Here is a 24,864-nt window from a genome sequence, read left to right as displayed (position 1 = left end):
TAATTTATTTTTATTTTTTAAAGATTTATTTGAGAGAGAGAGCATGAGCGGGAGGGGCAGAGGGAGAGAGAATCTCAAGCAGACTCCACACTGAGCAGAGCCCAATGCAGGGTTCACTTTCATGACCCTGAGATCACAACCCGAGCCGAAACCAAGGGTCAGATGCCTAACCAGATGCTTAACCAACTGTACCACCCGGGCACCCCTAAAGATTTATGTTTAAGTAATCTCTACACCCAACGTGGGGCTCAAACTTACAACCCTGAGATCAAGAGCCTCACATTCCACTTACTGAGCCAGCCAGGTACCCCTACATTTTTTTAAATCACCAAAAAACTAGGGTAACAGTATATAGTACCTGAAATTTGGTATTTTGCTTTTTTGTTTTATATAATTATTTAATTAATACCTACTGAAGGACAGCCAGGTTTCTAATTTTTTTGCTATTAAAACAACATACTGCAGTTAAAGCCTTTGTATTTATATCTTTATACATTTATGCTAATATATCTGTAGGCTAGTTTACTAGAAATGGGAGTGTCTTGGGATATTTAAAATTTTTATAGGTTCTGCCAAATCACCTTCTGAAAAAGCATAGCAGTTTATATTCTCTCCAAGAGTACAATTTTACTACAGCCTCATCTGTATTGATGCTCTTACTTCATCCTCATCTTAGTAACCCACATGTCTTCTTGATTATTTAAGAAATGAATAACAATTTGTTGTTGAAAATTAGAGGTTAAGATTTTCTTTCTTTATTTATTTTTTTAAAGATTTTATTTATTTGACAGAGAGAGACACAGCCAGAGAGGGAACACAAGCAGGGGGAGTGGGAGAGGGAGAAGCAGGCTTCCCGCTGAGGAGGGAGCCCGACGCGGGGCTTGATCCCAGGACCCTGGGACCATGTCCTGAGCCGAAGCAGACGCTTAACGACTGAGCCACCCAGGCGCCCCGGTTAAGATTTTCATTTTCCCTTAACATTGTGGTATTTTCATGGGTAGGAGGACAGAACTCAGAAAAGAGGTACCAGGGTGCGTGGCTGCTCAGTCAGTGGAGCTTGTGGCTCTTGATCTTGGGGGGTCGTGAGTTTGAGCCCTTTGTTGGGTATAGAGATTGCTTAAGAAAATAAAATCTCTAAAAAAAAAAAGAAAATGAGATAGTAATGATGTTCATAGGATATCTCATACATGACTCCTTTTGTCTTTTCTAGCTTGAAATACCTGTGGACTCCTTATGTGTGTATGTTAGCAGCATTTGGTGTATGTTCTCCTGAACTTTGGGTGACACTTTTCAAGTGGCTTCGATTACGAACTGTACACCCTGTGTTGTTGGTGAGTCATTGTTATTTTGGGTTAAGTACTTGTTTCTTTTTCAATTATATAAATGGAAACCCCATTGAATACAGTTGAAATAGCATGAGTAAATCACATTATGACTTGCAGGTGAAAAAGAGATTCTGTGAAAAACTTTTTTTTTTTTTAAAGATTTTATTTATTTATTTGACAGAGAGACACAGCGGGAGAGGGAACACAAGCAGGGGGAGTGGGAGAGGGAGAAGCAGGCTTCCTGCGGAGCAGGGAGCCCGATGTGGGGCTCGATTCCAGGACCCTGGGATCATGACCTGAGCCCAAGGCAGATACTTAATGACTGAGCCACCCAGGCACCCCAAAACTTTTTTTTAATGTAATTTCTGATTATAAAGGCAATGCATTTAAAGGAAGACACGTAAAATAAGGTAAAAATATAAGTGAATCAATAGTGTTAGAGGCTATTAAGAATTATTTTTTATAATATCATTCTTGGTTTGACTTAGAACTATTGTATGTTTTCAATGCAAATAGAACATTTTCACTGTGCCTATTAAGTGCAATGTGCGTACAATACAAATTAATTTCCTCAGGTAGATTACAGTCTCCCATTCATAAAAACGAACAATAAGAAGTATTGATAGGGTGCTATTGGAACACAGAGAAGAGGTACTTAATTCAATTTTGTTAGGGATTCAAAGAGTTTTTGATCTGAGATTTGAAAGATGATGACTTATTACTCAAATGAAAGGGAAAGAAAGGGTATTCATGGTAGAAGGACTAAACACAGGCAAAGAACATGTTGTAATCAAAGGGAATAAAAGCAGAGGCAAGGAAAAAGCGTGATATATTTAGTTTCCTTGTCACATAAAATGTGAGATGGGAGTGGTCAAGAAATGAGACTGGAGAAGTCTAGGAGGGTAAGGTCATGGAGGCCTTTGAGTATTATGCTGTGATGCTTGTGGTCTTATCCTGTAGGCAGTAGAAAGGCATTGAAATGAGAGAGTCAGACTTATATTTTCTCTCAGTTTATGCTTATAGCTCTTTGAAGGATAGACTTAAGGGTGACAAACTCAGGCCAGGAAGAAGGCTGTTGCCCAAGTACTGGCCATGGTGGATGGAAGTGATAAAAGCTTCAGTATATTGAGTGTTCACCACATGTCAGATACTGTTTACAAAACATTTCATGTGCTATTCAATGCTTACAAAGACCCTAATGGCTAAGTTTTATTATCTGTATTTTGTAGATGAAGAAACTAAGGCTTAAACTGGTTAAATAACCACATAGCTTGTAAATGTGAAAACCATGATTTACACCCAGGTTTTTCTGACTCCAGAGCCCATTTACTTAATACTATGCTATGCTGGAGTGAAAAAAATAATAAGAAAAGAAGGTTAATAAGACTTGGTGCTTCATTAAATATGGAGAATAAAGAAGGAGGAGAAATCATAGATATTTCCTATGTCTCTAGTTTGTGTGACAGTGGATTGTGGGGTCATCAGCAGACATGGGACGATAGGAAGAACAGGTTTTGGCAGGGAGGTGATGAATAATTATCTTTAGTAATAGTCATATTGTGTTTTGCCAGTCTTTTTCCAGAGAAATTTATATGTTCGTATTTTAGCATACTTGTATATTGATATATACTGGCTGTTTTTCCTGTGTTAATTCATTGTCTTTTTGTTGTTAGCTTTTTAGGTGGCACAGTTCAGTGTCCTTTGTAAACTCTTAAACTTAAATTCCTGGCAGAATTGTCAAATATTGATTTGTTATTTGAAATATACTATAAGTGTTACCTTTTTTATGCTCTGCCTTTAATTTATATAGTAAATATGTATGTCTCACTTTATCTCCAGCTTAATATGTCTTAAATTCATTAGTCTTCACTATTCTCACTCTGTGAACTAGGTTCCACACTGTCTACAGTTTCTCTGACTGAAAGCTTTATAAATAAGAATCTGTGGTCATGGAGTCAATGTCTAATACTTCTAGTACATTCTGAAATGTATTTATCCATAATCATTTCTGTTTCAATGTTTTAGGCTCTTATTCTGAGTATGGCTGTTCCCACTATAATAGGTCTCAGCTTATGGAAAGAGGTAAGAAAATCAGATTTTTATATTATTAAAATGCGCTTTATCTTCAAGGTAGTGATAAATTTACGTGTGTGTAGCATATTTATATTGAGACACTATACTAACAACATAAAGTGTGATATTCTTAGTATGCTTAATTTTTTATCAGTAGGAACATAAAAGAAGAGCTAAAACATTTTTAGAATGCCATGTGATACATGTAGTCTAATGCTGTTAAAATTCAGTTTATAATTGTCAAAGGAAATGAATAAATAGGAGATAATATTAAAAAGTATTCTGGGATGAAAAACCCACAGCTAACCTCATACTTAATGGTGAAAAACTGAGAGGTCTTCCTCTAAGATCAGGAACAAGACAAGGATTTCCACTCCACTTTTATCCAACATAGTCCTGGAAGTTGGAAGTCCCAGCCATAGCAGTCAGACCAGAGAAAGAAATAAAAAGCATCCAAATTGGTAAGGAAGAAGTAAAATTTTCACTGTTTGCAGATGACATGATACTATATATAGAAAACTCTAAAAACTCCACCAAAAAACTACTAGAACTGGGGTGCCTGGGTGGCTCAGTCGGTTAAGTGTCTGCCTTTAGCTCAGGTCATGATGGGATTGAGCCCCGTGCATGGCTCCATGCTCAGCAGGGACTCTGCTTTCCCTTCCCCCACTCCTTCACCTCCCCGTGCTCATGCTCTCTCTCTCAAATAAATAAATAAAATCTTAAAAAAAAAAAAAAAAAAAAACAGAAAAGGGGCGCCTGGGTGGCTCAGTCGGTTAAGCGTTGGCCTTCAACTTGGGTTGTGATCCCAGGGTCCTGGGATTGAGCCCCGCATTGGGCTCCCTGCTCAGCGGGAAGCCTGCTTCTCCCTCTCCCACTCCCCCTGCTTGTGTTCCCTCTCTCGCTGTCTCTCTTTCTCTGTCAAATAAATAAAATATTAAAAAATAAATATAAAAAATAAAAAATATTAAATATTAAAAATAAAATATTAAGGGGCGCCTGGGTGGCTCAGTTGGTTAAGCGACTGCCTTCGGCTCAGGTCATGATCCTGGAGTCCCTGGATCGAGTCCCGCATCGGGCTCCCTGCTCGGCAGGGGGTCTGCTTCTCCCTCTGACCCTAACCCCTCTCATGCTCTCTGTCTCTCATTCTCTCTCTCTCAAATAAATAAATAAAATCTTTAAAAAAATAAAAAAATAAAAAAATAAAAATAAAATATTAAAAAAAACTACTAGAGCTAGATAAATGAATTCAGTAAGATCACCAGGATACAAAATCCCTGTTCAGAAATCCATTGCATTTCTATATACCAAGAATGAAAGAAGCAACAGAGAAATTAAGAAAACAATCCCATGTACAATTACACCAAAAATAATAAGATACCTAGGAATAAACCTAATCAAAGAGGGGAAAGACCTGTACTCTGAAAACTATAAAACAATGATGAAAGAAATTGAAGATGACACAAAGAAATGGAAAGACATTCCATGCTCATGGATTGGAAGAACAAATATTGTTAAAATGTTTATACTGCCCAAAGCAATCTACAGAGAGAGTGTGAGAGAGAGAGCGCACAAGCAGGGGGAACAGCAGGCAGAGGGCGGGAGGAGGCTTCCCGCGGAGCAGGGAGCCCGATGCGGGACTCCATCCCAGGACCCCAGGATCATGACCTGAACCGAAGGCAGACACTTAATGACTGAGCCACCTAGGCACCCCTAAATAAAATCTTTAAAAAGAAGAGGGGATTAAGAGCACACTTACCTTGATGAGCACTGAGTAATATATGGAATTGTTGAATCACTATATTGTACACCTAAAATGAATATAATACAGTATGTTAACCACACTGGAATTTTAAAAAAAGTATTTTGGCAACTCCAAAATTTAAATATGAAGCTAATTGCCAGTAAACCTGTGAATTATTTTACCTGAAATTAATTAATTGTGTGTGCATGAAAGATACAACTGATGATTAATTGTTTGGTAATGATAAAATTATTTATTGAGTCTAGGCAGTAAATTAAACATAAAATATGTTATTTATTTATTTTTAAGAATTTATTTATTTGAGAGAAAGAGCGGGCATGAGTGGGGGGACAGAGGAGAGGGAGGGGGGAGAAGCAGACTCCTCACTGAGCAGGGAGCCCAATGTGGGGCTTGATCCCAGGACCCTGAGATCATGACCAGAGCCAAAGGCAGATGCTTAACTGACTGAGCCACCTAGGCAACCCTAAAATAGATTATTTAGATTATTTGTACTGAGAAGGATGAGCTGCTCACTGAAAGACAGTAAAAAGATCCATGACATTTTTCCCATGAGAACAATGTTTTAATATTGTTTGTCTTATGTTAGTCTCTTAGTCTTTTGAAATACTCTGTAACAGTTTTAAACTTTCTGGATACTTACACAGAAATTTTGTTTTGCATTTTAGTTTTTTCCAAGATTAATGACAGAATTAATGGAACTGCAAGAATTTTATGACCCAGACACAGTGGAACTTATGACCTGGATAAAGTAAGAATTGAAGTGCTTTTAAGACTGTTGTTAAACAATTATTGCATGCTATCTAACTGATTCAGGGGAAATAATAAATGCTTTTCCAAACTCTCAGAAGACTCAGAATTTTACCTCCATGCTTTTAGGGATATTTAGTTTTTGATTGGACCTATAATTTGAATTTTCTAATTGAACTCTCCATTGAAAATATAGTATTGAGGGGCACCTGGCTGACTCAGCCAGAAGAGCATGTGAATCTTGATGTCTAGGTTGTGAATTCAAGCCCCATGTTGAGTGTAGAGATTACTTAAATAAATAAAAATTTTTATAAAAAAAGAAAGAAAATATACCATTGATAAGTTTGAAATTTGAGACTCTTGCCATCAGACACCTAGAAATGTGGAATATAAATGAACAAATATTCCTTTGGATAGTCAAGAGGATGCTTCTTTTGCCCTGGGTTGGAGGTGGATGAGTGGTAGATTGCTAGTCTTGGTAACCAAGTTTACCAAAATTTAAAATTTTAATTTTTATACCCATGCATATTTTAATGCCCACACAGGACAGAAGATGTGGTCTTGGGCCAATGGATGCAGTGAATTGTAATTGAGACACCTTTTTCCCTCTCCCAACACATGCATATAACTAAGGGACTTTCAGAGGGCTACAGTACCAGTGAAAGGATAGACTAACAAATTACCCAAAGGAGCGCTAGAAGAAGATGATAAGAAAGCATGTCTTTCTTGGCTTCAGCTCTTGGTCAAAAAAAGTCTGTCCTCTGAATTTGTAGCAGTGGATCTGAATTCACATGGGTTTGCAGTTTGAAATTATACTTGTTTAATTCAGGAAATCCCCAGTCAAGAAATTACCATAAAAAGTGGTCCTGGGGTGGTTTGGAGTGCCTGATGGGTTCTCAGCCTAGGCTACACAGGTTTCCACAGATAAGAGTTCATGAAGATGAGCTCTAAAATTACAAAACACATGAGGAAATAGTCCAACACAGTAAGAATCAGCTGTTGTTTGAGATAAACAGCAGAATTAGACCTCTAGCAATTTTTTGTTTATTTATTTATTAATTTACTTGAGTAATCTCTCCACCCAATGAGACCCTGAGATCGAGTTGCATGCTCTTCTGACTGCACCAGCCAGATGCCTCAGACCTCTAGCAATTTCTGATAATAAAGTTTGTTTATGTCCGTTTTTGATGCATAATAGACTACCACAAAATTTAGTGGCTACAAATGATAAACATTTGTTATTTTGTACCATTTTGATAGTCAGCTGAGTCAGGGAAGTGGGGAGGATTCTTCTGGCCTGGGCCAGCTGATCTGGGACTGGGTAACCTGGCATGGCCTCTCACATGTCTAAAGGTATCAACTGAGGGGATGGAATTGACTTAGCCATGGGCCTGTCATCATACAGCCAGGTAGCCTGGGCTCATTCACAAGGTAGTGGCTGTAGAGTTCCCAAGAGCAGCAAAAGAGCACAGATGCCAATGTCAAGCGTTTTTTTGTTTTTTTTTTTTTTTTTTTTTTTAAAGATTTTATTTATTTATTTGACAGAGACAAGAGATAGCGAGAGCAGGAACACAAGCAGTGGGAGTGGGAGAGGGAGAGGCAGGCTTCCCCCCGAGGAGGGAGCCCGATGTGGGACTCGATCCCAGTACCCTGGGATCATGACCTGAGCTGAAGGCAGACGCTTAATGACTGAGCCACCCAGGCGCCCCAATGTCAAGCATTTTTAAAGTCTGCTCACTTTATGTTGTTCTGTTGGCCGAAGCAGGTCACATGACCAAGACCAGCATTTGCTCTGAGAGCATAGGTATGGGAGAAGAATCATTGCAGCTGGTTTGCAACTAGTCTACCCCATGGGTAGACACTATGAAATAACTACATTGAAAATTATTTAAGGGGCGCCTGGGTGGCTCCTGGGATCGAGCCCCACATCGGGCTCCCTGCTCCACAGGAAGCCTGCTTCTCCCTCTCCCACTCCCCCTGCTTGTGTTCCCTCTCTCGCTGTGTCTCTCTCCGTCAAATAAATAAATAAAATCTTAAAAAAAATTATTTAAGACATAGAAGAAGAAACTAAAACATGAAAAAGGAATGAAACACTATCAAAAATAGCCAGGAAAATATGGGGGGGGGAGACAAAAATGTTTCTAGAATAAGGAATAGGTTTATAGAAATGAGAATTGGTCTTATTATAAGGTCTTGTTGCTGTAAATACACCCTTCATATGTCTAAAAATTGTTTTCTTTTGATCACCCTTAACTATTGCCCATTAATATTTTTTGTGAATTGTATTTACCATTGTGGAACACTGACTATATAGCTTTGCATTGTTATTAACAAAAGAGGAAGTTCAATCTGGGTGTGTGATTTATCACAGTATTTTCAAAACCAGCACAGCGGCCTGAACATTGAACATTGTGCATCAGGCAATCGGACATATATGTTACGTGGTGTAATTATCCTGTTTCATATTTGTTTCCCCATCATTGGGTGCACCCTAAGGACAGTGGCTATGTGCCACCTTTTATTTCCAGAGCTTGGCATTGTCCCTAGCATGTTGTAGGTGAATGTTGAATACAGGAAGTGATTAAATAAGTAAAGACAATCCTTCAGGATCTGCTTTTAGTTTTGTAAGTGGCATCTGTCTGGGACTTTGGATCATGGTTCAAAGTGGAGAACTACATGTGTTACCTGAAGACAGGTACATGGTAAAGCTAGGGAGGAAGCAGGAGGGTGGATGGATTGGGAAGAAGTTGGGTTATGGTGGTTAATATTTGCAGAAGGATAAATTTGAGAATTCACATTGTCATCATTGAATTGACTACACTATATATAAGGTAGTAAATTCCTGTCACTATATATACCCTGCATTATTTTTTAATAGTATTATTACCACCTGGCCTATATGTTTATTGTCCTCCCTCCAGTCTCTCTCAAAAGCAGGGACCTTGTCTCCACCCCCTGCTTTAAAAAAATTTCTGTATTTTCAGCATTCAAAATAGTTCCTGGCACATAGTAAGTGCTCCGTTTTTTTGAATGAATTTATAAATGAAGTAACAGCTGACATTGAAACTCAAGTATACAATACATTGTTGAGTTGCCTGCTATTTCAGAGTTGGTGTAAATCAGTGATCTAAATAGTATACTTACCTTTTCAGTGTGTAAATCTGTGTGCTTCTTTACAGAAGGCAAGCTCCAGTTGCAGCTGTGTTTGCAGGGAGTCCACAGTTAATGGGCGCGATTAAATTATGCACTGGATGGATGGTGACCAGCTTGCCTCTTTACAATGATGATGATCTTCTCAAGAGAAATGAAAACGTAAGACGTTTTCGATTATGCATTTGGATCTTTTTAACATTGCTCTTTATTTTAGTGTAGCTCTGTAATGATGTATATGTTCCTGGTTAGCTAGGAAAATCCAAACAATTTTAGAAAGAGTTAATTAGCTTTAGTTTTTAAAAAGCTGTGTAGTATGTTTAAGCAAGAGGAGAGCCAAAATTAAAATACTAACTTCTTTTTTTATGAATAGTATTGATGTTTCTAGGAGAAACGTTTAATTTTCCACAAAGTTTCAAGGGAACTGATGTGTCCTATTTGGAAAATATCATTGTTCTCAATCAAATTATTGAAGGAAGGAAGGCTGTCAGTTACTATCTTGATACATTTTGTCTTTCCAAGCTAAAATTCTGTCTCACTGTGGTTTATTTTTCAGTTTGGGCTGTTATTAATAACTTAGTATAACATTAGAATGATAATCTAATTACTTACAGTTCAGAGAATATATTATTTTGAATGTTTAGTCTGGACATAAATGGTAACTTCATATCTGAGAGCAGTGACTAACTGAACCTGAATTCCAAATATTCTGTTTTTCAGTTGGAGAGAATTTCATATGGTTTTTAATCATGCTTTAAGCTAAGGAGGTAGTATTGCAATATAGAATTTAGCCTGTAAGAATGCAGACTCTGGAATTAGAATACCTGGACTCAAATGCTACTTCTGCCATGTACTAGCTCTGTGACTTGGAACAAGTTTCTTTTTTTTTAAGATTCTTTTTTAAAGGTTTTATTTAAATTCCAGTTTATTAACATACAGTGTAATATTAGTTTCAGGTGTACAATATAATGATTCAACACTTTTAATCTCTATATCCAACATGGGGCTCAAATTTACAACCCCAGGATCAAGAGTCACATGCTTTACTGACTGAGCCAGCCAGGACCCCTCTTTTCTTTTTTTCTTTTTATTTGCATTTCCACAATAGCTTTTTTAAAAAATTGAGGTATAATTGACACATAACATTATATTACTTTCATGTGTACAATGTAATGATTTGGTATTTATATATATTACAAAAATGGTTACCACAACAAGTCTAGTTAACATCCATCACCATACATAGCTATAAAAAATTTTTTTCTTAAAATGAGAACTTTTAAGATATACTCTCTCCTAGCAACTTTTTTTAAATGTTCAATACAGTGTTATTAACTATAGTCACTATGTTCTACATTTATTTTGTAACTGGATGTTGGTACCTTTTGATTCCCTTTACCCATTTCACCCACTTCCCACCCCATACGTCTGCAACCACCAATCTGTTCTCTGTATCTGTGAGCTTGGTTGTTTTTGTTTTTGTTTTTAGATTCCACATGTAAGTGAGATCATATAATATTTGTCTGTCTCTGACTTAATTTCACTTAGCATAATATCCTCAAGGTCCATCCATATTGTTATAAATGGCAAGATTTTATTCTTTTTTGTGGCTGAATAATTTCCTATTTATAAATACACACCTATATACCACATTTTCTTTACTCATTTATTGATGGACATTTAGGTTGTTTCTGTGTCTTGGCTATTATAAATAATGCTGCCATGAACATGGATGTGCATATATCTTTTTGGATTAGTGTTTTCATTTCCTTTGGATAAATAAATTGTTGGATTAGATATGGCAGTTTTCTGAGGAAACTTCATACTGTTTTCCATAGTGGCTGTACCACTTTACCTTCCCACCCACAGTGCAAGGGTTCCCTTTTCTCCACAGCCTTGCCAACACTTCTTATTTCTTGAGTCCTTGATACTTGCCATTCTAACAGATGTGAGGTAGTATCTCATTATGGTTTTGATTTGTAACTCTCTGATGATAAATGATGTTGAGCACCTTTTCATGTACCTGTTTGCCATCCGTATGTCTTCTTTGGAAAAATGTCTATTTAGATCTTCTGCCTATTTTTAATCAGATGTTTTTTTTAAAGAATTTATTTATTTATTTTGGGGGGGTCATGAGCATGGGGGAGGCGTAGAGGGAGAGGGAGAAGCAGGCTCCCCGCTGAGCAGGGAGCCCGACGTGGGGCTTGATCCCAGGACCCTGGGATCATGACCCAAGCCAAAGGCAGACGCCCAACCGACTGAGCCACCCAGGTGCCCCACAGATTGTGTTTTTTTAATTGAGCTGTATAAGTTCTTTATATATTTTGCGTGTTAACCTCTGAGCAGATACATGATTTGCAAATATTTTTTCCCATTCATTAGGTTGCCTTTCATTTTGTTGATGGTTTTCTTTGCTATGCAGAAGCTTTTTAGTTTGATGTAGTCCCACTTGTTTATTTTTGCTTTTGTTGCCTTTGTTTTTGCTGTCAAATCCAAAAAAATCATCGCCAAGACCAATGTCAAAGAGTATACCACCTGGGGCGCCTGGGTGGCTCAGTCAGTCAAGCATCTGGCTCTTGGTTTAGGCTGGGGTCATGATCTCAGGGTCCTGGGACTGAGCCCTGCATTAGGTTCTGTGCTCAGCGGGGAATCTGCTTGAGGATTCTCTCTCTCTCTCTTCCCTCTCCATTTGCCCCTCCCCCTGCTCTCTCTCTTTCTCTCTGAAATAAATAAATCTTTAAAAAATAAAAGAGTTTACCACCTATGTTTGCTTGTAGATGTTTTATGGTTTCAAGTCTTTAATCCATTTGAGTTAATTTTTGTGTATTGTGTACGATAGTGGTTCAGTTTCATTCTTTTTGCATATGGCTTTGCAGTTTTCCCAGCATTGTTTATTGAAGAGATTGTCCTTTTCCAATTGTATTTTTTTGACTCCTCTGTTGTAAATTAATTTACCATGTATGTGTGGGTTTATTTCTGGGCTCTCTATTTTGTTCCATTGATCTATGTGTCTGTTTATCCTGAAACCATACTGTTCGGATTACTATAGCTTTGTAATATAGTTTGCAGTTAAAGAGCATGATTCCTCCAGCTTTGTTCTTTCTCAAGATTGCTCTGACTATTCAGGGTCTTTTGTGGTTCCATTCAAAATTAGGATTATTTGTTCCATTTCTGTGAAAAATGTCATTGGAATTTGATAGGGATTACATTGAATCTGTAGTTTGCTTTAGGTAGTATGGATATTTAAACAATATTAATTCTTCTAATCCATGAGCATAGAATATCTTCCCTTTCATCCGTGTCTTCTTTGATTTCTTTAATTTTGAGAAGTTTCTGAATCTGAATCTAGGAAGTTCTTACATCCTAGTTACGAGAATTAGAGATAAATGCACCATGCCTGAAACATAGTAAACCTTAAATATTAGTTATTATTATGTTCTTATTTACTATTAAATTATACATGCACATATACACACATAGAAACATAGAAAGTACAAAGAGGAGCTCAAAAGCAGGAACAAGCAATTCTGCTTACAAAAATCCAAGTCTTCATAAAGGGCATTCCATTGATCTGGGCTTTGAGGGACTAGAAGAAACTTGTTTGGAAAAAGAATGCATGTGATTCCAGGCTGAAAAAGTAACAGCTATGAAATTTGTATAGCCATGAAACTAGAAAATAAAATGAGGCCAAATTCTGAAGGACCTAGACCGTCCTGCTGAAGAATTTAGACTCACCCTTGAGGTATCTGGGAGTTATCAAAGACCTTTAATAAGCCTGGGAATGGAATGCTTAGATCTGTTGTAGAGAGTTAATTACGGTCAGAGCAGAAAACAGACTGAAGCAGGGAGAGGTCAAAGAGGAAAGGATCTATCTGGTGGTGATTTACCTGAGAGGTAGCCCCTGCCTTCGACTAGTGTTTGCTGTTACTTTGAAAGGGTAGAGTCGCTCAGACAGAACGTATATCACATATTCCTGAACTTTATTTCTTGTGGATTTCTTTGTTGTCTTACGATTAGTCTTTTCCTAATATAGAATTTCAGAATCACTTATAATTAGGTCAGACTTTTATTTATTTTTAAAGATTTTATTTATTTATTTAATTGACAGAGAGAGAGAGTGAACACAAGTAGGGGGAGTGGGAGAGGGAGAAGCAGGCTTCCCACGGAGTAGGGAGCCTGATGTAGGGCTCGATCCCAGGACCCTGGGACAGTGACCTAAGCCGAAGGCAGTCGCTTAACCAAGTGAGCCACCCAGGCGCCCCTAGTCAGACTTTTAATTAGGTTCTAATTAAATTCAAACATTTTAGAGTTTTATGTTTTATGTGACTTGACTATGAGACTAGGCACCAGGAATACTGCTGAACATCCAACAATACACAGAACAGTCTTCCTCTGTCCCAACAAAGAATTATCCAGCCCAAAATGTCAGTAGTGCTGAGATTGAGAAACCCTATCTATCAGTGATGTTATTGCCATTGCAAAGAGGTGTTTTGTTTTTTTTTTAATGCCCCATGAGTATGTTACAGTTTCTCAAAATTTAAAAATAAAAATGTATGTGAAAAACAATAAATAGATATAGGCTGGATAGAACTATTTCCATTGAAGCGTATTTAAAAGTAAAATGAGGGAGAACTTCCTCTTGGTTTATTAGCATTCTGTGCACCACAGAATATTCAGGTGAGTATCTCTGTCGTATTGGTGGACATTGGACCACAACGTGCTGGATAGCCGGCAACCCTAACATGTAGTAGATGGCTGCTGAGTATCAGATAGGTTGGGATGTTGTCCAATCTAGATTTCAAATCTCAGTAGTTTTAGGGCATATAGTATGTGGTACTTTGGGCTGGACATTTGTGATTTTATTATTTTCTGAAGGGTAGCAAGAGCTACTCCTATGTTAGCATTTCAGAAAAACTGAAAAACCTTATTACTTAATAAGATCCAGAACTAATAAGGTCAGCAGACTTGTAATGAAAAACACTATGGAATTAAGACGTGAGTTTTATTTTATTTTATTTTATTTTTTTATTTTAAAGATTTTATTTATTTATTTGACAGAGAGAGAGAGCACAAGCAGGGGGAGCAGCAGAGGGAGGAGAAGCAGGCTCTCTGCTGGGAGGGAGCAGGGAGCAGGGATCCCGATGCGTGGGATCATGACCTGAGCCGAAGGCAGACACTTAACCAACTGAGCCACCAGGCGCCCCAAGGCATGAGTTTTAAGCATTCTTGCTCATTCAGTATTTTGTGACAGTGGTCAAATTATGTTTAACCTTGCTGATTTTATCTCCTGTATAAATGAGTATAAAATACTCTGTACATGGTAATAAAAATTGTAGGAACTATTATAACTCAATAATAAAAAGACAAGCCAATTAGGAAATGAGCAAAAGCCCGTTTGCAGCAATGTGGATGAATGTTCAAGGCATTATGCTAAGTGAAAGAAGACAGTTAAAGTTAAATAACTATATGATATCCCTTATATATGGAACCTAAAAAAGCCAAACTCATAGAAATAGCCAAAAACATAGAAACATAGAAATAGTAGAGTCATGGTTACCAGGGGCCGGAGGGTAGGGGAATGGGGAGATATTGGTCAAAGTGTACAAACTTCCAGTTATCAGATGAATAAGTTCTGGGGATCTAATGTACAGTATGGTGATTATAGTTAACAATACTGTATGTACATTCTTGAAAGTTGCTAAGAGAGTAAATCTTAAATGTTCTCATAAAAAAAAAAAAATGGGGGTGCCTGGGTGGCTTAGTCAGTTAAGTGTCTACCTTCGGCTCAGGTTGTGATCCTGGGGTCTTGGAATTGAGCCCTGCGTCGGGCTCCCTGCTCTGCGGGGAGCCTGCTTCTCCCTCTGCCTGACGCTCCCCTTTCTTGTGCTCACGCTCTCTCTCTGTCAAATATATAAATAAAGTCTTTAAAAAAGGAAAAAAAAAGGGTAATAATGTGACACAATGGAGGTGCCAGCTAATGTTATGGTAGTAATCATTTTGCAACATTTAAGTGTGTCAAATCAATACATTGTACACCTTAAACTTGCAGAATGTTATATGTCAATTATATCTCAATAAATCTGGGGGGGGAAATGGCCAAAGGACTTGAATGGACATTTCTCCAAAGAAGATATACAGTGGACAGTGAATGAATTATGAATATAAGCTTCTTGAGGGAAGGAATCAAGTCTTAGTGAATATCTTTATTTTCCATAGATAGTGCTTAATACTAAATCATAGTAGATGCTCAATGTATAGTTTCAAATAACAAGTTTTAAATGTTTTTAAAATTACTGTTTTAATTATATTCTTTCAGATCTATCAAATCTATTCAAAGCGATCTGCTGAGGATATTTATAAAATACTGACATCCTACAAGGCTAATTACCTAATTGTAGAGGATGCTATCTGCAATGAGGTGGGAACCATGAGAGGCTGTAGGGTTAAAGATTTATTAGACATTGCAAATGGCCATGTAAGTAACCATTTGAGAAAATCTTTTTGATAAAAAAATGACTTTTTTATTTTTTTTATTTTTTATTTTTATTTTTTTTTTTTTAAGATTTTATTTATTTATTTGACAGAGAGAGACACAGTGAGAGAGGGAACACAAACAGGGGGAGTGGGAGAGGGAGAAGCAGGCTTCCCGCCGAGCAGGGAGCCCGATGTGGGACTCGATCCCAGGACCCTGGGATCATGACCTGAGCTGAAGGCAGACGCTTAACGACTGAGCCACCCAGGCGCCCCAAAAAAATGACTTTTTTAAACTTTTACTCATCAAACTTTATTTCTAGAACTTAACTAAGAATGTAATTAAAAGTTATATGACAGTGGGGGAGTGCATTAAAAGTAGTTTGAAGTATTTTTTCAATGTACAAAAGAAAATTTGGGCATTTTTGCAGAAAAAAATAATTTTACCAATACCTGGGTTCCTTATTTGTTGGCTGTACTTGTTCATGTTCCACATTTATGTACAAAAGATGGCATAATTTGATTTGAATGATTATTTTACCTTTTTATAATAATCTAAAGAGCAGCTGGTTGCATTGTTACATTATTATGTTGAGAATTTTCTGATAATTTGATTCATAGCTAGAAAAATCGCTTACTAAATTATCACAGTCCCTGATATCCACAAAAATTGGTGTATTCAGAGCTACTTTGGTTTTTAGGATTTAGCTGTATTTTAATTTTTCATTAATTTTGGCTGTTTTACAAAGCTTTTTTATTTCTCAGCCTGCAATGTATACATTATATATCTGACAACTAAAAGAAAGACCGGGGAGCTTGTATATCTGGTAATTAGTGTTGTCTGGAATGGGTGCCTTTACTCCTGGGAAAGTTGGGGTTGGATGACCTTAGAAGAATTTCATTTGGCCATTCTGAGTTGACATGCATGTTCTAGTCAGGTTGCAGCCAAGATTTTTTCTATCTCTTCCTAAGTAATAGCTCTTTCTCTTATTGTCCCAGACCAGTTTGGAGGGGAGAAATGAGTTTTTATGATTTCCACCTTTATCTTTCTTCATGACCCCTTCATCCTGTAATATAAACGTATTCTGTGTTCTGCTGCATGTATTTTGAGTTTTCTCTGTTGGTACTTGATATCTGTGATCTTTGGCTTAATTGGTGACAAAATGGAATTTTATTAAACATCAGGTGTTCAGTAATTACTGCTGTGTTGCTACCTGCTATCTGGGGCCTTTTAATTCTGATCTTGGCTATCTCTCTGCTCCATTTAAAAGATCAAATTATTTCTTCTTTCATGTAATACCAGGCATGGACTTAAAGCTACTCCATCTTTTTACTCTAAAAGTTGGTTCTCTGACATCTTTCCTAAGCATTAGAAGAATGTTTAATATTTTAGTATAGAAAACCCTTCAAGCTAGTTAAGCTATCTTAGTGAACATCATTAAGGTAAGAATGTAAAGGTTTGCACTGGATAAGTCACAAAAACTTGCTTACTAGATAATTGTAAGTCATTTCTACATAAGGAGAAAACTTTGAATATATATTAAGAATATGTCCATTTCTCAATCTTAGTAGGCTCTATGATAAGTCAGAGGAATGATAATGGACTAGGGAGATAGTCTTCCATATTTGAGGATTTTAAAATCTTTTTGAAAATCAGAAACACTTTATACTGGTCTCAGTCTCAAGGGGAAGCTGAAGAGTTTAATGGAGATGGAAACTCTCTTATAAAGAGAGTTCTAGATTTGCCAAACAATGTGAGATAGTCCATGTGTAGCAATAATGTATTTTTTATATAAATATAGTCACTTGTACATTGATTGTGTTTCTCCTATAAACTTCCTAGCCTTTTTAATACTGTTTCATATCTTTTGATAGGTGGTTTGCGAAGAAGGTGACAAGTTAACCTACTCAAAATATGGGCGATTTTGTCATGAGGTCAAAATTAACTATTCTCCATATGTGAATTATTTCACTAGAGTATACTGGAACAGATCCTACTTTGTATATAAAATCAACACTGTGATATCCTTTCAGTCTTGAAAGGTAGCAGAGCCTTCATTTCAAAGACTTCCATCACTTGAAATAAAATGTGATTTTCTTCTTACCTACATGGTGTCTTCTAGAAATCAGAGTATGGACATTTGAAATGTTGCTGCTGCTTTTTCCCTCCTGCTGTTAACTGGATTCAGAGTTCTGCAGGGAATAGAACATCAAGCATTACTGTCCTTTGGTAAAATGTCAAATCTACCACTCTGTAATATTCTGGTCAGGTGTTTTCCTTATATAACGTTACATGGTCTTTAAAGACTTTATCTTCTCATTATCTTCTCAACTGTTATAAAATTGTCCTCATAAATCTTCATTCTGTCATAACATAGGTCTTGAATTTGAATATGTTCAAGGTCAGAATATATTTCTCAAACAACATTTAATAAATATGTCATTTAATGTCATATAATTATAGACTAGAAGGAAGGAACTCTTCTTACCCTCAAGACAGTTCCTGAAGGTATTTCGTGGTTTATAATAGAATTGAAATATTATGATATTATTAATTTAAATGTTAGCTGAAAATATGTGACATTTAAATTAAAATTTGTTAACTGTATAAAGGAATGTGATTTTGAAGGATATACATAAAGGTATATCCAGATTTTCCATGATTTGCTTTCATCATCTGCTGCTTGTATAACTGTGTACTTTCTTAGTAAAATATAGTACATGGTATTGCATTTTATTATTTTACAACTATTAAGTGGTTAACTTTTTTCACTTATGCCCATAAATTTAATACCAATTTAATCATGATAAAACAGTAACTCTTGTTACCTAAATATTTTTAAAACAGATATATAAAAGAATGTTGTTCAGGTTTTTAAAAGATATGGAATGGGATATACAGTCTATTCACATATTTTATACTGAAGTATTAAGTGAAAAATTAAATCTTTATCAGAATAAGAATATTCTGATATTAATGACTAAAATGACATAACACTAAAATGAACAATTCCTGGAGATGGGGCAGATGCTACTAAAAATACTTATGCATACAGGTATGTTTATTATAAAACACAAATGCTATTATTTATGAAACTATGGTACAGTCTTCAACATTAAGAACAAAATGACAAGAACAAAATGACAATTATTATAAAATTCACAACACAGTTTCACAACCTAAATGCTACGTTCCTTTAGGTTAAGTGTTTTCATATTTTTAATTATTTATTAAAAGAAATTCTTAAATGATTAGTTGGGCTGTATAAAGAGATTTGGGATAGATGTATCATTTTAATAAGACAGGATGCATGTTTAATTTTACCTTATACATGTTTAGTGAGCAGATTTTTAAAATTTTCACTTGTTAGAGTGCTGTAAAAATTACAATTTCAGTACTCTAAATTACTACATTAGAAGGGAACATCTTTTCGTTAACTTTATTTACTGTTTTATATATATATATATTCTTTTTTTTAAGTACAAAAGCACATGCATTCTTAGATTAGCTCTAGGATGTTTTGCTTTATTGGAGCTTCAGAATAAGTGTTTGATGGCAGTGTCATATATCTGGTGCACTAGTTTTATTGGTTCTCATTTCATGCTTTTTATATAGTTTTTAACAATTATATTAACATAGTTAAAGGCAGGGCATTTCAGGTTCTCTATACATCTTAATAGTGAGTCACTAGTATTTAGCTTCAAGCCTTATGAAAACATTACTGTGGGGACGCCTGGGTGGCTCAGTCAGCTAAGTGTCTGCTTTTGGCTCAGGTCGTGATCCCAGGGTCCTGGGATCGAGCCCCACGTCGGGCTCCCTGCTGAGCAGGGAGTCTGCTTCTTCCTCTCTCTCTGCCTCTCCCCCTGCTTATGCTCTCTCTCTCTCTCAAATAAATAAATAAAATCTTAAAAAGAAAAATATTACCGTGGTTACCTAAGTGTACAGCGAATAGTCACCTGGTAGTCCTTGTGATCAGAGCATGTAAAACAATGCAATTTCAAAGTCAGCTTGCATATTTTGAAAAGAAAATAGAATAACCTATGTAGCATGAAATATTTAATTGAATTTTTATTGATTTATATTATGATCAAATGTGCTGAATTATTTTTGATGTGTGTTTTTTGTTTTTAGCTTTTGACATATACATATTAGTTGCTTTTGCTTCTGTCAACTTATTTCTTAAATAGATTTGGAGAAACTTTTAATTTTTTAAATGATAAATATTCAGTCAGCATCAGTTGAAAAGGAAAATGTAAGCTTTATTATAGAAGTGATAATATTGGATATGAGAGATTAGCTTACTTCTATTTTAACTGTAGTTAAAACAGTAGTAGTAGAAAACTGAGTGAGGAGCATTTAATTTTCTCGCTTATTTGTAGAGTAACAAATGATTAAAAATTCTGTAAGTAATTCCATTTGGGTAATTTACAGTTGTTAGATTTGACAATAAAAATCTATGAAAGGAGCAAAGTTTATGGTTTTAGGATGGAAGGAATTTCTCAAAGAAATACAAAACATACTTTGCCCTTGATGTTGCAGAACCATTGAAATAAGTGCCTTAACTTCTGTTTACTTTTTATTTTTTAAACAAATATTATGGACTTTTTTCCTTTCTGTAAGAAGATTTTGGTATCTTTTTCCTCATCAGTAAGCACAGAGGAAGACTTCTCACTATGCTATTTTCAGTATTAACTTTAATTCATTAATAAGCAAATCTTTGGTAAGGGTACCAGTGGGATTTCTAGCCTGCTAAATTTATTGAGCTTCCCAAATGCCAAACAGTCCAACAAATAAAACTTAATTGATAAGGTATATGATATTGACTCTGTGCTGGTTTATATTTTTTTCCAACTTTGGCGCCTATAACTTGGTGCTTTTTGTTAGACTAGTAGGATTTTACAGCCTAGGGAGTATGCATTGTACTTCAGAACTAACTTTTTTCTTCATTACTTTTTGTGTACATAGACAAGGATAGACATATATAAAAACAGCATGTTTTTTCAGGACATTAACCCAAACCGCCAGTAGCCTCACTGTTGTGGCCCTCTTCCATGTACTCCAGATCGACTCAAGGAGAAGCAGAAATGGAGGTCAAAGTGTGTTACAAGTTGGGGCTGGAAAATATGCTTTAAAAAAGTAGGTTATTAATTTCTTGAAGGGCACAGTGAATAGCCATCTTACTAAACTGTTTTGTTTTTGAAAAATCACTTGTTTTTTTGTCCTTCCTATTTTTGAACTGTTAAAACATTTTATTGCCTTTAGTGGATAGATAAAAGTAGTGCCTCTCTTTATAAAATTGATGGGGTTTCTAAAAGTTCTATGTAAGTCAATCTTTTTGGTAAATTTATTTTAAATGCATGAATATTTAAAGATCACGTGTTATGAATTATTCTGTATATTTAAGAACCTTTTATAAAGCAAATAACTACTTCCTAATTTACATCCCAATATATTCTTTCTTCATTTGTCCACTTTTTAAAATATATAGGCTCTATTGTTGCTATTTGCTAATAGTTTTCGATCCCAATATGTATTGAAATTACAATTTTTGAAAAGTTGCAAGTAAAATTGAACAATTTCTTATTAAAATAATAACTCATTATTAACTTTTTGAATGTTTAGAGTTAACACTTTAAATAAAATTAGATGTGAAACTTGCAAAGAATATATTTGACTCAACTATTTTCCATCCATTACGGTTTCTGAACATTATACTTACTTGTTTTCTGTAATAAAAAGGGTCATTTAAGCACCAGATTTGCCAAATTTACCATAAAGTCATCTTTGAATTGTTTGCTTATGTCCCTTAGAATTGGCAACATTTTGCCTGACTTCTGTAATCCTGTGTGCAGTTCTATGAGAGATACCCTGAACATCTGGCCACAATATTTAGTGGATTAATGGTATCAGATAGAAACATGCATTCCAAACTTCTAGTCTGAAATATCTCATGAATAACTTTTTTATATTTTAAGTTAATAGCTTTGTACAGCTATTTAGCAAAGGTGAATATAGCTGCTTTTATGTATGTTGACTTCTGAATCATATCTGTAACAATGTATAACAGATTAAATGTGTTCCTCCTGTACTAAAGTTCCGTCTTTGCAAAAGAATAAAAGTTAATTTCAATAAATATAAATCCTTTAAGAGTTGGGTTATAAACTAGTTTACTTCAGATTTTGTAACATTAAATGTACTTTTATCAAGAATGAAATTATTTATTTCATGCTTAATTACACTCCTTGTTTTGTTTCTATAATAAAACTTTTTAGAATTTTAAATTGTCTTTTATTTATATATGTATCTTTTTTGTTATAGCTTTAATGAGACATAATTTACATACCATTCAATTCACCCATTTAAAGTTTATAATTTGACAGTTTTTAGTATATTGAGTTGTACAGTTATCACCATGATTAATTTTAGAACATTTTTATTAAGCCCAGAAAGAAACCCCATACCTTTTGGCTGTCATCCTTAGGCAACTCTTACTAATATACTGTCTGTGTCTATATTTGCCTATTCTGGACATTTCACATAGATGGAATCATGATATATGGTCTTTTGTGACTAGCTTCTTTCATTTAGCATAACGTTTTCAAAGTTCATTCATGTTGTTGTATGTATCTTTTTTTATCGCCAAATAATATTCCATTGTATGGATGTACCACATTTTGTTTATGCATTCATCATGGTGGATGTTTGGGTTTCCACTTTTTGGCTATTATGAACAATGCTGCTATGAACACTTGTGTACAAATTTTGGGGTGGATATAGGTTTTCATTTTTCTTGAATATATGTCTAGGAGTAGAATTTCTGGGTTATATGATAACTATGGTAACTGAGGAACTGCCAGACTGGTTTTCAAAATGGCTGTACCGCTTTAACAATCCCTGCAACAAATATGAGGTTTCCAGTTTCTCTCTATCCTTGTCAACACTTGCTTATTACCTTGCTTCTTGATTGTAGCCATCCTAGTGGATGTGAGTGGTATATTACCACATTTCAATTATGGCTAATGATGTTGAGCATCTTTTTATGTGCTTACTGGCCATTTGTATATTTTCTTTGAAGTAATGTTCATTCAAATTCTTTGCCCATTTTTTTCAAAAATTGGGTTGTCTTTTTATTATTGAATTGTAAAGGTCTTTATATATTCTAGATATAAGTTGCTCATAAAATACATGATTTGAGGGGCGCCTGGGTGGCTCAGTCATTAAGCATCTGGCTTTGGCTCAGGTCATGGGCCCAGGGTCCTGGGATCGAGCCCCACATTGGGCTCCCTGCTTGGCGGGAAGCCCGCTTCTCCCTCTCCCACTCCCTCTGCTTGTGTTCCCTCTCTTGCTGTGTCTCTGTCAAATAAATAAAATCTTAAAAAAAAAAAAGATACATGATTTGGAAATACTTCCTCCCATTGTTTGGGTTTGATTCACTTCCTTGGTAGTGTCCTTTGAAGCACAAATGCTTTTAATTTTGATTTTATTGTTAATCACATTTGATGTTATTTTTTTTTTACATTTGATGGGTGATAGAGCATTTTATTTTATTTTTTATTTTTTTAAGTATAAAGAGATTTTTAATGAATTCAAAGATGAAAAAATATAATTTATCAGTAAATCCAAGAACTGTTTCTTTGAACACAACATTCCAATATGAATGAAAATGACAAAAAGCTAATCCCATCAAGACAAAAGACAGAAAATAAAAATAAATTTTTTTATTGTTATGTTAATCCCCATACATTACATCATTAGTTTTAGATGTAGTGTTCCATGATTCATTGTTTGTGCATAACACCCAGTGCTCCATGCAGAACGTGCCCTCCTCAATACCCATCACCAGGCTAACCCATCCTCCCACCCCTCTCCCCTCTAGAACCCTCAGTTTGTTTCTCAGAGTCCATCGTCTCTCATGGTTGGTCTACCCCTCCGATTTCCCCCCCTTCATTCTTCCCCTCCTGCTATCTTTTTTTTTTTTTTCCTTAACATATATTGTGATAGAGCATTTTAAAAAAATACTTATTTTAGAGAGCAGAGGGGGAGGGGCCAAGGGAGAGGGAGGGAGAGAACCTCAAGCAGACTCTATGTTGAGCTCGGAGACCCATGCAGGACTTGACCTCAGGACCCTGAGATCATGGCCTGAGCTGAAATCAAGAGTTGGATGCTCAACCGACTGAACCACCCAGGCACCCTGATAATAGCATTTTTACTATGATGTGTTTGAAGTAGATCTGCATGTATCCTACTTGGGGTTTGTTGAGCTTCTTGGTTATACACATTAAGAATTTTCTTTAAATCCAATTTGCAACTTCTTATATTCCTATTATACATATGTTGGTGTGTTTAATGGTAACCCATATTTCTCTTAGGCTCTGTTCAATTTTCTTCATTTTTTTCCTTTGTTCTTTGAATTGCATAATCTCTATCAATCTATCTTCAAGGTTGCGAATTCTGTCAGTTCAAATCTACTTTTTTTTTTTTTTTTTAAAGATTTTTATTTATTTATTTGACAGAGAGAGACACAGCGAGAGCAGGAACACAAGCAGGGAGAGTGGGAGAGGGAGAAGCAGGCTTCCCGCTGAGCAGGGAGCCAGATGCGGGGCTCGATCCCAGGACCCTGAGATCATGACCTGAGCCGAAGGCAGACGCTTAACGATTGAGCCACCCAGGCGCCCCTCAAATCTACTTTTGAGCCTTGCGAAATTTCCATTTGTGTGTGTGTGTGGGTGGGTGTATGCGTGTGCACTGCGCCTATACCATTTTTATCTCTATTGATGTTCTCCGTTTATAGTAACTGGTTAATAGTCTCCCTCCCATCCCCTGGAGCTTGTTATTATAGTTGGGTTCTTTATTTCCTTAGTTTTGGCTGTACTATTTTAGTGATGTCTGTTTCCTCCGCATTATGGCACCTCTGATGTCAGTCCTCAGACATCACTGCCTTGAGCAGGTACACAGTCACCCTGGGGTGACAGTGGTTTTAACAGGGCTCCTTACTGTCTCTTTCCTTGATCTTATTTAGCTGTGAAACTCTACTAGTTAGCCCTTGATTGTTCTATTGTTTTCAACAATCCCCTGGGGCATAAATTGCACCACAACCTGATCCAATTAAATCCTGTCTGAAGGGGTAGTTTTGGCAGGGGACAGCCAATGATTGTGGTTCGTTCTAACGCCAAGAGGGCTCTTCTTTGCTGTCTCTTTCCCTGCTTGCCTCTGGTAAACTATATGGGCTATGATTTAGCTTGTATCTTTTATGAAGCTACCAGCTTCTTCTTAATTGCTTTCCACCAAAATCTTTGTTGTTTTGAGTACCCTTAAGCTTGAACTTCCCTACACTC

General features: G+C 36.1%; 1 protein-coding gene across 8 annotated transcripts in view; it reads left to right on the top strand.

Annotated features, from left to right (window-relative positions):
• The window catches only part of DPY19L4 (dpy-19 like 4), a 64,362-nt gene extending 46,107 nt beyond the window's left edge, over positions 1-18,255 (top strand). For 7 of the 8 annotated variants that reach the window (XM_078072211.1, XM_036085186.2, XM_078072214.1 and 4 more), the window contains 6 exons: positions 1,211-1,331; positions 3,351-3,407; positions 5,826-5,908; positions 9,087-9,219; positions 15,374-15,532; positions 17,404-18,255. In XM_078072211.1, coding sequence (XP_077928337.1) covers positions 1,211-1,331; positions 3,351-3,407; positions 5,826-5,908; positions 9,087-9,219; positions 15,374-15,532; positions 17,404-17,568 — 718 coding nt within the window. In that variant the 3' untranslated portion in view covers positions 17,569-18,255. The remainder of the gene's footprint in view (positions 1-1,210; positions 1,332-3,350; positions 3,408-5,825; positions 5,909-9,086; positions 9,220-15,373; positions 15,533-17,403) is intronic. The other variant, XM_078072212.1, reaches the window with a different exon arrangement.
• The last annotated feature ends 6,609 nt before the right edge of the window (positions 18,256-24,864 follow it).

The sequence above is a fragment of the Halichoerus grypus genome, chromosome 5 (assembly GCF_964656455.1).
Source record: "Halichoerus grypus chromosome 5, mHalGry1.hap1.1, whole genome shotgun sequence".
NCBI lineage: Eukaryota > Metazoa > Chordata > Mammalia > Carnivora > Phocidae > Halichoerus > Halichoerus grypus.
Note: the sequence above shows the minus strand (reverse complement) of the source record. Positions and strands in the feature narration are given on the sequence as shown.